We start from the raw sequence: 14885 nt of genomic DNA on the forward strand, positions 1-14885 counted from the left end.
AAGAGAAAGAGTGAGCTCGACTAACAAGTTTGCAAGCACGGAGTTCCTTGCCTCGGTAGTGCCCTCGGGCGCACTTGGTTACTCCGGTCGGGGATCTCTTTTTAGAGGAGCCTCGCATATATAGATCGGCGGGCGAAAAAACTCGAATAAGAATAAAGTGGCCGGTAATTATTTTTCACGCCGTACGCGAAACTCTCGAGTTTCCATTAAGGATCCGCCTGGCAATGCTGCGCGAAAAAAGACGATTCTTCCAGAGATTACGCCGGATTCAGCGGCATTCCGCGTCGCGAAATGATTTCCGCTCCACTTAATCCGCTGCAAACTCATCGCGGATCGAGATTTATATCTCACGATAGTAGCGCCACGAGATTTAAATTTGTTGAATAACAGGGTCAAAGATATTTTGAATCTTCGCTGAAAATAATTATAGAAATCAATCATTGATTACATCCCAAGAATATGACGATATGCTGCGAAATTTATGCAGAAATCTTGCTGTTAAATAATGATCGCATGAATAAATTTTTTAAGAGTTAGCAACTTTTTTTATTGTTTACTGGGAATACTGATCTTTTCTGCAAATATTGTTAAAATTGTATTAAGTTTTAAAATTCTTATTTGAATTTATCTTCTAAAATATTTTTGAACTTAAAAATTTAACATTATTTAATTTTTATATTATTCTATATCGACAATATAACAGAAAAATATAAGAAATAATATTTATATAGTATATTTATTATATTTTTAAGATATTTTACTTTATATGAGGTTGTACGTTGATAATATTCCTTTTAACTTATTTGCATTTTTTACAATAATTCTATTAAAATAAGAAAATGGAAAATTTTTGACATTTATTTGACGTTTATTCTAAATTTTTAATAATGCAACACGAAACTCTATGAATGAATTGTTATCCTTTATCTGTATTCATGCCCTGTTACCATGAATTTATATAAATGAAAGCCACACACACTTACACACACACACACACACACACACACACACACACACACACACACACACACACACACACACACACACACACACACACACACACACACACACACACACACACACACACACACAAAAGATATTTTGAATCTTCGCTGAAAATAATTATAGAAATCAATCATTGATTACATCCCAAGAATATGACGATATGCTGCGAAATTTATGCAGAAATCTTGCTGTTAAATAATGATCGCATGAATAAATTTTTTAAGAGTTAGCAACTTTTTTTATTGTTTACTGGGAATACTGATCTTTTCTGCAAATATTGTTAAAATTGTATTAAGTTTTAAAATTCTTATTTGAATTTATCTTCTAAAATATTTTTGAACTTAAAAATTTAACATTATTTAATTTTTATATTATTCTATATCGACAATATAACAGAAAAATATAAGAAATAATATTTATATAGTATATTTATTATATTTTTAAGATATTTTACTTTATATGAGGTTGTACGTTGATAATATTCCTTTTAACTTATTTGCATTTTTTACAATAATTCTATTAAAATAAGAAAATGGAAAATTTTTGACATTTATTTGACGTTTATTCTAAATTTTTAATAATGCAACACGAAACTCTATGAATGAATTGTTATCCTTTATCTGTATTCATGCCCTGTTACCATGAATTTATATAAATGAAAGCCACACACACTTACACACACACACACACACACACACACACACACACACACACACACACACACACACACACACACACACACACACACACACACACACACACACACACACACACACACACACACACACACACACACACACACACACACACACACACACACACACACACACACACACACACACACACACACACACACACACACACACACACACACACACACACACACACACACACACACACACACACATCTTAAACTTGAGGAATAACCTTTTCGACAGTTTTATACTAGTAGTACTTAATTAATAAAGTTTTGCTTCAATCGCGGAACAGGAACAATCTTTCTCGTTTGCGCAAACTTCTAGACAGTATAGTAGATTTATTTAAAGTACTGGTATCGTTTCTTGTTGGAGTAATACAGAAATATCTTTATCTAAACTGGAGCTGCTTAATTATTCTTATTATATTTCTCGCGATTAAATTTATATCATTTATTTAATGGAATTTGACGTAGCCGTTTGCTATAATGATCTATAGCTTTTCTATCTATAACTGGCATTATTATTTAACGTATCGATTGTGTGGATAAACACAAATAAATGCATTATAATTTTCCGATAACGTTTTACTAATGTATTACAAAACATACAAAAATAGGTGTTGTTAAAGTTGCAATAAAATTATTTTTTGAATCGATGTTTCCTGAAATAAATTTCCGTTTATTTACGCTATATATTGCCTTGCAATTAACAATGCTAATTAACTTTACTTTAGGTATCCTACTTTAGGTATGTGTACAGATGTACGTATGAGTATGTGATGCTCTAATGATGACATTATAATAAGAAAAATTGATCCGCGTATCAAAAAAAGATTTATTTAACATTAAAATCGCAACAAATTAAAAATAAAAATTAATGCGAAATGTGTTTGACTACGATATTGTAAAAACCATTACGTTTGTAAGAAGCTGTATACATCTTTGAAAGGAATTTACTAATGACAATGCGCTAATAAAAATTGGAAGCCTTATTTTTACGAGCCTTATTAATAGTTCTCATCAATATAAAATTTTTTTATAAATAATAATTATAATAATGATAGGAAAGTTCTTGCAATACAATTTTATAGAAAAATTATTTATTGTGAAAAAATATGTAACGTTCATAACTCACATACTGAAAAAAAAAAAAAAGTTAAAGTTAAAAATATCTTGTTAATTAATTTTCAATAATGTGTAAATAGGTCATAAAATCTCGTTTTTCAAGTTAGTTTTATTTGATTTTGTTTTAACGTTGATTTTATCGAGAACTGAATCGCGAACATATTAAATATTGAGAATAATGAACTGCCATCGAATTTTTGCGAAGAAAATATCGACTTTTGAATCGATAAAAGTGTCTCTCGTTAAAATTTAATATTGCGAAGCTACATGGCGAGAGCATCGCACTATACAGCGAGAAAACTGGTAGCGAGATCCGAGTTGCTTGGTTGCTCGGAACAGCGGGGAAGCAGGAAATTTCGATTTATCGCTAAGATGGAGAAGGAGCGGGGACCCGATCTCTCTTTCGAACGACGTCGGGTCATATTTTCCGGAATGAGCGCGCCGCAAGCTACGCGGCGACAAGCCGGTATAATAAGATGAGATACGTGGCCTGAAAGTTTTGTGCTTCCACAAGACAGTTCGAAACATACCACGCCTGCAAAAGTGCACCACTGAGAGACTATAACAATCATTTTCCACCGGAATAGAAAGAAGAAAAGAGAGAGAGAGAGAGAGAGAGAGAGAGAGAAAGATTGATATAACATGAAGAAGAGTCGTAAGTTCGAGAGTCGTAAGATAGAAACGTCATTAATGTTCCATTTTTAGTACCTAGAGGAGATATTTCGCTAATTTTCTACGGTATTTGACTATCTGCGATTCATCTCGCGAATCTAGATTGCGTCGCGAATAATCAGTTTGAGATACGGCTTTAGAGAGCGACCGTAATTCCTGAGAGAGAGAAAGAGAGACGTAACATTTTTTTCTAAAAATATAATTAATACCTTACATAAAATATGATTTTCTCAATCTATATGAGGATTTAGAAAATTACATCCTTCTATAACGTTTAAATGCATATATGATAAATGTTAATTTGATATTTGATTTTACAATTTCTACCGTTATATTAAAAAGAATATTGTTAATAATTATAAAAGCTTAAACGTTTTTAAGTAAGTTTAAAAATGGTTAAAAATGGGCTTCTGATTATAATCTGAATAAATTGTGGCTAGATATTTCCATTTGCAGTTGTATTGATCTTGGGTTATATGTCAAAGCATGCTCTTTCATCGATAACTAATGTCGGTTGCGGCTTTGATTACAGTCATGGTGAGATCAGATGTCTGGAGAGTGGCAAAGGAATAATTTATGATATGAATTTTTCCGAAGGCTCAATTTACATGAGAAATCCAATATATGCATATATCCTCATTTGGTATACAATTTTCCTACAAATATATATGGTTACTCCACAATTAGTAACTTTTAATTTGAACAGATTCTTTTGGAAAAATTCCAGCCAATTTTTTTATAAAAAAAATATTATTATTTATTGTACATTTCCAACACAAATAACATTCTTTTCCTATATAACAATGATCAAGATATAATAACATACTAAAACATTATAAAATTAAAATAAATAAAAATAGTTAAGCGCGAGATGTAACACAAATAATTAATTTATTAAAAATACTAGAATAGTAATTATATTATAAAAAATAAATTAATTTAAATAGATTTAAAGAAATTTATTTATCTAAATTTCTGAACGTTCAAAAGTATTAGTTTTGAAATCTTTGCAAAAGAATGTTCGGTAAATTTAATCTAGGCTTTTTCATCTTTGACTGTAAGTGCAACTCAAAGTAAATTATGGTGTTCTTTTTTTCAGAACTAAAACTCACTGAGACATCTAAAACTGTCCAAACGCATCTACATTCTCTGCGTTCACGGTGAAATTTTTTCCCCCGTACATATATTGTATATATACGTATATATCTATCGATAAGCCACACGCACGTCGCTTTTATTGCAGGTTCAAGTATTGCGGGTCAACGACTCGCCTTCTCACGACTGATGGCATACACGGTTAACCACTGGAGGCAAACGCGACTCGTCTATAGAGCTCTATAAGCCGTACTTTCCCGTCGTTGTATTCGCAACGTATCGAAATGCTAACTAGGGTAAAGTCGCTTTGTAGAATATTGCTATGCGCTAATTAGCGTATATATTAGCGTTGGATGTGCGACATCAATCACTCTCTTTCTATCTTTCTTTCGCGAAACATGCACGATATATGCAGAGGGAAAATAAATATCGCTGCATTATTAATGCTTAATGTACAACGGTGTTTATCCCGTAAATTTAATCTTAACATTGGCGCGGCGCCTATATCAACATGTTATTTCATGGCATTTAATGATAACTGTGCAAGTTTATCATTAATCTAATAATAATACAAACGACAAATTGCTTTTAATGCAATAAGATCTTTAGAGATTATAATTCCAAATATTAGTTTTATAAATATGTTGCTTTGTACAAGAAAAAGAGAAATATCTGACATGTTTGCGAACTCGATGAAACGCATCGTGTGTTTCTGCATAAGCATGTGTCCTGACTTGTTTGTAATTTGCATGAATAGTGAAAGCAGAGTAAGCAAATATTCTAAGAATGCTCATAATAAAAAGCGCGTTCTATTTTGGAATAGTAGTGCATTGAAATAGAAAAAGAGAGAAATAAAAAGAAAACTGCAAGATATTCAAAAGTTTATTTAAGCTATCTGCTGACTCTGAAATGTCTGGAAGTTTTTGTAAGCTTTTCAAAGCTCCGTGAAAATGATAATGCAAACATTTTTGTGGAGACTTTTGGTACGCATTTGGCTAACAACCGTCAAAAGTTCAGAATTTGCAAGAGTTTTGCAAAGAATAAAGTAGGAAACTGTATCATTATACAAACTTTCGAGTGTAGAAAGATATGATTTCTATACAGCCTCTTTAACTGAAATATGTAGATAAAAAAAATAAACAGAAAAACATATACGTTTCAAAATTTGCTAAAAATCTACATAGAAACAATAATTTGCGCAAACTAATTACGAGATCTCTCAAAGTATATTTGACGCATGTATATTTCAAACAGCCAAAGTACCTGTTACATTTTTGCAAATTTGCGTAACTTTTTTCTCTTTCTTTCTCTCATAAAATCATTTTAAATTAAAGATCATACCATCCCAAATTAAGACACGTGTAAAATGTTTATAAAGCCATTGTGTACTTTTTACGGCATCCTTGAAATCTTGCGTAAAACCTTCTTAGTCCCTTTTAGCAATCCTTTCGCGAGAATCTGGAAATCTCTTGAAATGTTTGCCGAGCGTAAATCTGTTAAACCACGGGTGCGTTTCCAGAAGATTAACTTTGCTTGATCCCATAATATCGTGAGATCCAACACGAAACACCCTCGCCTACGATGACTATCTCGCAACGTCTTACCCAATTAGCATGTTTTAGTCCGCTTAGAAGAACAAAGCGGAAGTTTCAAAGATTGTAACGAACGTGCCGACAAATTTTATACCTTATATATAGAAGAAGCTATAAACTATATAAAAACAGGAAGCTTATGTGATTTGTAAAATACGCACAGTTTGTATCCATATTTTTACGAATCTTGTATTCGATCTATAAATTTTTCGCAATAAAAATCTGACCATAACTTTTTAACATTTGGCCTTAGATATTTTTCTAATTAAAATTCAAGCTATGAAATTCTGTCACAAAAATATAATCTAGTTAAATTTATATTGAACATATAAAATTGATATTTATAAGAATCTTTAACATTTTCCGTTGTATAAAATTATTATAATTCGTGAACTATTAATGCTACAATATTTTCTGTAAAGATCTCAATTTTGACAAATTAAATAAAGAATAAAGAACATGGCGCATATATTTATATATAGAGCGTTGCTGACGTAACTGACATTAATATCGATGACAAACAAATATTTGAAAATCAGGAATAAAAATACATTACACATACATATGCAGATATTTTTCCAATTCGTCCCAAATCAGGTATTACATTTCTAAAACTTGTGCTATTGTTGAGTTTAAACGTAGACTGTAAATCGAAAAATAGTTCCTATGTTTTTTTTCGTGACGGAGTAGAAACGCGATAGTGATATAAGGTATACTTCTGTCAATCTCTATACAACATCGGAAATCGAACCCATCGAAATTATACCGATTTCAATATCCGCCCTGCCAAACTTTTGATATTCTGGCACTTTTGTCTGTCCATTTCGGCCTATTTTGACTCACGCTACTTTTCCCTCAGTGACACTAGCCTTTTATCATCTTGCACCCGAAGCGATGGTAATTGCTTGAATTTCCGAGGTCCTCCAGCGCGGCTGAAGATCGCCGAGCTAGGCATCGCGAGCGGAGACAAGCGTTTAATTTACCTGGGCCAAGTTCGCGCGCCAAGTCCTTGTCGCAGTCCATGGCGCCGAATGAAATTGCGAAAGTTGTTCGTCTAGAACGACAATGGCGCAAACGAGGTGTGAAGCGAGGCTATGAAATATAACGGCACGACGACGACGATGATGACAACGACGACGACAATGATGACGACATTCCAACCCGCTCGGGGAGGCCTTTTGGCGACTTTTTACAACATGCGTCCATGTAATATTCCAATGATCAATATATGTCGCGCGATATTCTTCATGTGCGAGATCAATATATGTATACATCAATATATATATATATATATATATATATGTATGTATTCGAAAGGAAGAGCAGCATTTTACTTGTAGGACGCGCGAACACCATCGCTGACGGCGTCGGCTGACTTGGGCCGAGTTATGAATAATGCATGCGATAAATTTGCGTCGCACGCATGCAAGCGCGCCGGTGTAATTCCATTAGCTGTACCGTTTTATCGCCCGATACCGTGGATTCAATTGAGTAACTCCTTTCACGCCGCCAAGTACCATTCCATTATTTCCTACGACCGCCCTGCGCTACGACAAGTCGCAGGGTGTGCGGTACGTGATCCCGATATTTCTCGCGCACGATAAATGTCGTGTGGCATGTTAACTAGTTCATTAACGTCTACAGTTTATTTTTTTAACAAATACGGTTATCTTATTAATAAGTGATATAATGAGAAAAAATGGACAAATTATTTATTATTAAAGTTTTTTTAGAAAAGTACAATGATCTCTCTGTTGCTATCTTTTATCTAAAAATAAAAAATACAGTAAAAAATATATTTCATTTTGTAAAGTTAACATTCTATTTTTATAAAATTATACATAAACAATAGAGATTTACCTCTTTCTCAAATAAAAGCTATGTATGTATGTATTCGAAAGGAAGAGCAGCATTTTACTTGTAGGACGCGCGAACACCATCGCTGACGGCGTCGGCTGACTTGGGCCGAGTTATGAATAATGCATGCGATAAATTTGCGTCGCACGCATGCAAGCGCGCCGGTGTAATTCCATTAGCTGTACCGTTTTATCGCCCGATACCGTGGATTCAATTGAGTAACTCCTTTCACGCCGCCAAGTACCATTCCATTATTTCCTACGACCGCCCTGCGCTACGACAAGTCGCAGGGTGTGCGGTACGTGATCCCGATATTTCTCGCGCACGATAAATGTCGTGTGGCATGTTAACTAGTTCATTAACGTCTACAGTTTATTTTTTTAACAAATACGGTTATCTTATTAATAAGTGATATAATGAGAAAAAATGGACAAATTATTTATTATTAAAGTTTTTTTAGAAAAGTACAATGATCTCTCTGTTGCTATCTTTTATCTAAAAATAAAAAATACAGTAAAAAATATATTTCATTTTGTAAAGTTAACATTCTATTTTTATAAAATTATACATAAACAATAGAGATTTACCTCTTTCTCAAATAAAAGCGTTTTTTATGAGTTTTTAAATTAGTTTTAGCAATTAACTAAAATAGAAAAAATAAAAATAAACAATTCTAGGAATATTTCAGTTTTACAGGAAAATTTTCTATGAATTAAAAATTATTGACGTCACTGTGTGCTTTTTTGTCAGAATTAGTAGATAATTATATTCTCTCTGAATGAAGAAAGCTTTATCTTGATAGAATCTATGAAATTAGATTATACATAACAAAGATTTATTTTTTCATAACTTTAATTAATGTATCTCAGTATTATCTTGCATTTCAACTTTTTTAATATTGTTTATAACAAATGTTAATATTATTTTTAATTACTTAATGGAAAATTTTAATTACATATAAATAATAAAAGATGTATTCGAGAAAAACAACTTGTGTGTGTGTTGTTCATTCTATTTAATTATATAACACACATACACACATCAAAAAAGTAATAAATGTTCCAAACTCTTTGTTATTATTAAAGAAAAGATATATTTTTAATTAAATTAGATTTTGAGAGATTAAAAGCAAATATATAACAATTACACACACAAGCAGAGTTATATAAATAAATTTTAAAATATTCAGTTTTTTAGTTCATATATAATATAAAATTAAAAATAATAAAATCAAAATATAAACTTATCATATTTCTTTAAACAATACTGTGTGTGTGTGTTTAATGAGCAATCTATTCTACTATTTCAAATAAAGTAAAGAAAATAATTTGCCATAAATATATGTTAAATTAGTTCAATGGTAAATCTTCTTGTGTCTATATAATTTTTAGAGTTTTTTATAGTTGATAATAATTTATATACTTTACATAATATGTGATGTTAACTCGTTATCTTTATTTGTGTCGTAATTTAACCATCTCTTCCTTTCTTTATGACACGATTCATTAATCATTTTAATTAATCGGCGAAATGACGCAAACCATATACATACTTATATTACTCTCATCGTTTTATATACACAAGCACTAATTATCTTTTCAGCATTATGAAATATATCAAATATTAATAACATTTAAATAACGTAATAAAACTATATAATTTAAAATAATTGTAATGATTTCTATTATATATTTGATATGTCAAAATTACCAAAATTATAATTGCAATATGCTATTAATTTCTTTTTATTTATTTGCTGCAAATATAATAATATACATATTTATCACACGTGTTAAGTTATATTTTAAATTTTGCAATATGTACCCGATATGAAATGTTTGAATTAGTTATTCATTATAATATATGTAATAGATAAATAATTGGATGTTCTCTATCAGTGTTGTGTATATATAAATTTAATCTTTTGCGCTATTTAATTTAAAGTTCTATTTGAAATGCTTCACCACTAATGCATTGACATCAATTTCAAAGTCTACAATACATTTTATGCATTACATTTCTTAATTAAGTAATTATTTAATATAAATGTGAATATATATATATATATTTTCATATTTTTGAATATTAATTTCTTCATCAATTTCTATCAATTCCGAGTAGTTTATTACATTCTCTCCATTCCTCATCTCATTTCACGAGAATTTATTCATGAGTATGTTATTTTAATAAACTTGTTAGAGATGCTTTTTAATTTTGCATCTGATAATTTCTTTCTGCTATTGAATATTTGATATTTTCATTATTATATTTGTTTTCATATATCAAAATAATTGGAAGTTTTATCTCGACTATTTATTGGCAATGAAAAGATATACGAAACAATATAACTCTTATGTGAAATCTTTCTTCTTATACAGCGTACATTAAAAACTTTATGCAAGGGTAATTTTTTTTTTATACATTCCGATTAAGTATATTTATATTATTAATTTAATTATTTTATGAAAGGTATTTTTTTTTATTATTTCAGAAGAAAGTGTGGCTTTTACACAAATTGAAATTCTCATTTTCACATATATCAAACTGATCAATAATTACAAGTTTTATAATTAAGTTTTAAACATATGCATAAATAATTGTTCCACGAAAAGGATCTGTTATTTTACAAGAATTTACGTATTATATTTCTCTCTTATGTCGTAACTCTTCTCATTTTTAGATGCTCATCTACTATCGACAAAATTTAAATTATAAATCATCTTCCATTTTCAATTTAAATTGACCGTACATAGTAAAGGAATTGTACGGGTATCACAGGCAAACAGCAAACAATCGACTTCCTCTGCGTTTACGAAGCGCAAACATGAGCTATAAATCTCTACATTTCTTTCCCCTATCCCTCTTTCTCCCTTTCTCTCTCTTGCTTTTTGACTAGAACGGCAGTCGTAAATCTCTCTTCCTTTCCGAATAGCAAATGTCGCGTTGCAATTAACGTAATTAAACTGAATCTTAATTTTCGTGGACGATAGTAAATGAGATTTTATCTACGTTGTGAAATACCGCTTCGCTGTTTCATATATGTATATACATATGTATTATACGTATCTTTTATACTAAAAAAACCAATTTTTTTTATTCTTCTTTTATCATCATCACTTTTCCATCGTATTTTTTTTTTTGTTAATATTAATATATCTTTTTAAAAACAATATTTTACAAAATAGAACTGTAAATTTATCGTTTTTATACCACAGAAGGTCAATAGTAATTTTTTTCCACTTGTTTATATTCAAATATGAAGGAAGAGATAATATATCCGACATTAATTTCAATCATTTACAATAACTGTTGTTTTATATATATTGCTTTAGCATGTTTATAATTTTTTCTGTTGCAGCTGTTGAAGGAAACAATTTTAATCGAGTTTTAGTATGATAACGTTTTTAATCATTAATAAACATTAACGATCTGAGATTGTAGTTGCGCACAAACACGATGTAATAATAATAATTCCAAGATATTAGTTTCTTCTTCGTGATCCGAGGTATTTCTTCACGATTTCCCTACGGTCATCTAATGTCGCGAACACACGCCACGGGTCATCTTCTTTTCTTGTCTCAAGCAAGTAGGCGAGATCATGCAAGATGATTAGAAAGTAGCAGAGTAATTACCTTCTGTGCACATGAAGAGTATGGCAGCAATCGAGAGCCTCGCTTGCCATCTCAGAGCCATTTCCGCGACTATTCGGGAGACGCTTACACTTGAATACTAAAATGATTCACATTCTCTTCCCGTGATTGCTACTATCACCATCCACTCACTGACATGGTACACCAGACGGCGTCTTATCACTCGTCTCTTTCCGACTCTTGCACGTTAATTAACACACACAGCTCACAATCGCATCCGAACGTTTCCAAAACGAAATAAAAAGCCGACACGACTTACTCGCGATTAGTTAAAGATATCAATTCTTTTTCCGCAAACCGCTCGACTAAAAAGAGGAATAAATTATCGCGAGAGCTGGCGGTTTTGTCGAATCTGCCATAAGATATAGCCCGCTCCGTCGCGCGTGCATACGTCAATCTTCCGCACAAAGTGGTATCTCCTATAATAGTGACTATGTAGACGATAACGCGCGCGAAAATGATTATGGCAAAACTCTCGACGGCGTGCCACGTATCCTGCGGAACTTTTCACATATATCGTCGGATAAAGTCCTCGCCCAGTCGCGTTCCTTCGCGCGACTCGATACAGTTTGAATCTTCTCGGATTCGCGAAAAAACACGTAAACTTTCGTTGCAGTTGCTTCGAGAAACTACGCGTTACACTTACGAGGATTTGGACAAAATTTCCTCTTCGCGATCATCGAACAGGTTCTTCACAGGATGGTCCCAGTTTCCATCGCGCGAACGGGCGAGGTTCTCATCGTCGCGCGGAGAATCCTGAGAATCAAAAATCGCCGTGGACTCGTAAGAGTCCACATAATCAGAGCTATTTCGAGATACTTTTCGATCGAAGTTACGAAATCCCGACGATCGACGCTGCGTACCGCGTCGGATCTCGTTCGGAGCAATCGATCGATCGCGCGGAGACTTATCAGTCGGCTCGAAAATTACTCCCGAACGCAATCTCTTCTTCACTCTCGCTCCGTCGTTCCGTTCGAAATTGTTCGAAATCGTGCAACCAGCGGTTTGGTCGCAGAAAGATTTTCCGTTCACCGCATAACCGCATCCATTGATCAACTGTCCTTTTTTTATATTAAATCACTTTTTAATAATTCATTGATTGAAAAATGTTTCTCCGTTTTTGCGGCCTCTTAAGTTTCTTTTTACTTTTGTTTCTCAGCCTCTCACAATTCCGCCTCTTTCTCTCTCTCTTTGCGCTACGACTTTACGTTTCGATAAACAACTCGGAACTCCAACTGTCGCGGCTTTCCATGTCGATAGTTTGGCCTCGCGAGCTGTTACACGCGGAGCTATTTTAAGAAATCGTCACGGCGATCGTTCGCGTACGCAACATTGTATATAGCATAACGGCACGCACGCACGTCTTGTTTCGGTGGCAGATTTACCCTGACTGGGGAGATTCTCGGCCGTGGGAGCATGCGCGTTTCCGATCCACCCCCTGTGACGATGGAGGCGCGCAGAGGGTCCGCGGATGCACACGCACACACATAAGGATTTACACCGATGCACATATACTCTCCCTCTCTTTCCACGAGAAAGCACATTGACACACAAACATTCGTCCAGGAGGGTGTACGCACGCTCACACATTTATATGTGTATGAGTGTATGTGTGAAGGAAACCTCTCCCTTTCTCTCTCCCTCTTCTTCCTCATTATTTCTCTCTCTCTCTCTCTGTCTGTCTCTGTCTCTCTCTCTTCTCACCCTTTCTTCTTATCCTCAGGACGTCGGGACTGTGTGTCACGGACAGAAACTGTGGCAAGGCGTGCAAGGAGTGCCGAATCAAGGTACGAAATCTACGGTACTCTTAGAGACATTGTGATGGGCTTAAAGATTTACTCGCGTCTTCGCATACTTGTCAATCCAATATCACGAAGATGGAGGATCTTTGACACTATCAGGTTTCTAGATTTCTCTTTTTCAGAGAAAACAAATTTAATTATCTAAAGCAAAAAATTAGCTCCAAATTATAATGTAAAAATAATTTTTAGCAATAGTAATCACTTCAATAATATTAAATATTCATCTTATTATTTGAAGAATCATTTTATTATATTTATCAATTTTTAGTCTTCTGTATTTTTTTTTCCATAATTTATTTATACTTCTCCGAAATACTCACGAACAACAAGATCCGAAACTATCTTGATTCGGGAATACGATATTACAGGAAGTATCGCGAACTCTCACAAAACGACTAGTTCGACTAAAGGTAAAAGGTATACGAATTATAAAGGAACAGGTAATGTGAAGAAAACGTTCTAGGAATACAAATACTATAAAACTTTCGAAGCGTACTTAAAAAGCCATGTGCGATACGTGCAGATCCTATCGCAGATCATGAAAACACAAATGTTGATCGACATACAAGAAATATACTTTTTCTGGTATTTTTCTGTTATTATTTATATTGTTGTATATAACTATATAATTGACACATTGTATATAATTGACTATGATACATATTCCATATTATTATCACTAAGCAAATATTGTTGTTTCATAATTTAGTATTTCATATTTTATGCATGTAATATACATGAAATTAATATGATATTTTAAAGAAGGAATGCGCATATTATAATTATAACTACTGGATAATTATATATTATTACACAATTGAATAAAAGCTTTATTGCATGCTCTAAACAAAGGTTTATGTAGTCAATAAAATGTCACTGATGTCTGTTCTGCAAAAAGCGTAATGCTACGCGCAAGAGTATTGATGGAACTAATCATACTATCAGGGATTAGATTGATACAGGCAGATACGTCAGCCACAAAGTATGTATGTCAACGGTGCATGAACTTTTTGCACGAAAGTGTTATTGGTAATTTTGAAAATTGCTCGTATTTTTATTTCGCTGACTATATCGACCCGCAGTCGTGACGGGCGTTATTTTTGCGTAGTGAAGTCATGTTGGAAAAAACCGGCACATAAATTTTTATTACAGAATGATATTATATAATGGATATGTGATTTAAATTAAGACAAGTTTTATTCTCTGGAACATTTTATTCTGACATTAATTAATTCGTGCATGTATCAGAATTTTAATAGTCAATAAACTTTTAAGAAACAATTTGATCAAATAATATCATTATTATAAAAAAAAAAAATGACTGAATTATAAAATATGTATAGATATTTTTACTACATTTATTATATTTAATAATAACATTAATTGAATG

At 32.5% G+C, this 14885-nt stretch overlaps 1 protein-coding gene across 2 annotated transcripts in view; it reads right to left on the bottom strand.

Moving 5' to 3' along the window:
* LOC115233782 (cell adhesion molecule 3-like) overlaps positions 1 to 14885 on the bottom strand; it is a 44199-nt gene that overhangs the window by 28277 nt on the left and 1037 nt on the right. Inside the window, exon 2 of one of the 2 annotated variants that reach the window (XM_029804363.1) lies at positions 11676 to 12868. In XM_029804363.1, coding sequence (XP_029660223.1) covers positions 11676 to 11736 — 61 coding nt within the window. In that variant the 5' untranslated portion in view covers positions 11737 to 12868. Of the gene's footprint in view, positions 1 to 11675; positions 13080 to 14885 lie in introns of those variants that run through there. The other variant, XM_029804364.1, reaches the window with a different exon arrangement.

Source organism: Formica exsecta, unplaced genomic scaffold (assembly GCF_003651465.1).
Source record: "Formica exsecta isolate Colony F162 unplaced genomic scaffold, ASM365146v1 scaffold191, whole genome shotgun sequence".
Taxonomy (NCBI): Eukaryota; Metazoa; Arthropoda; class Insecta; order Hymenoptera; family Formicidae; genus Formica; species Formica exsecta.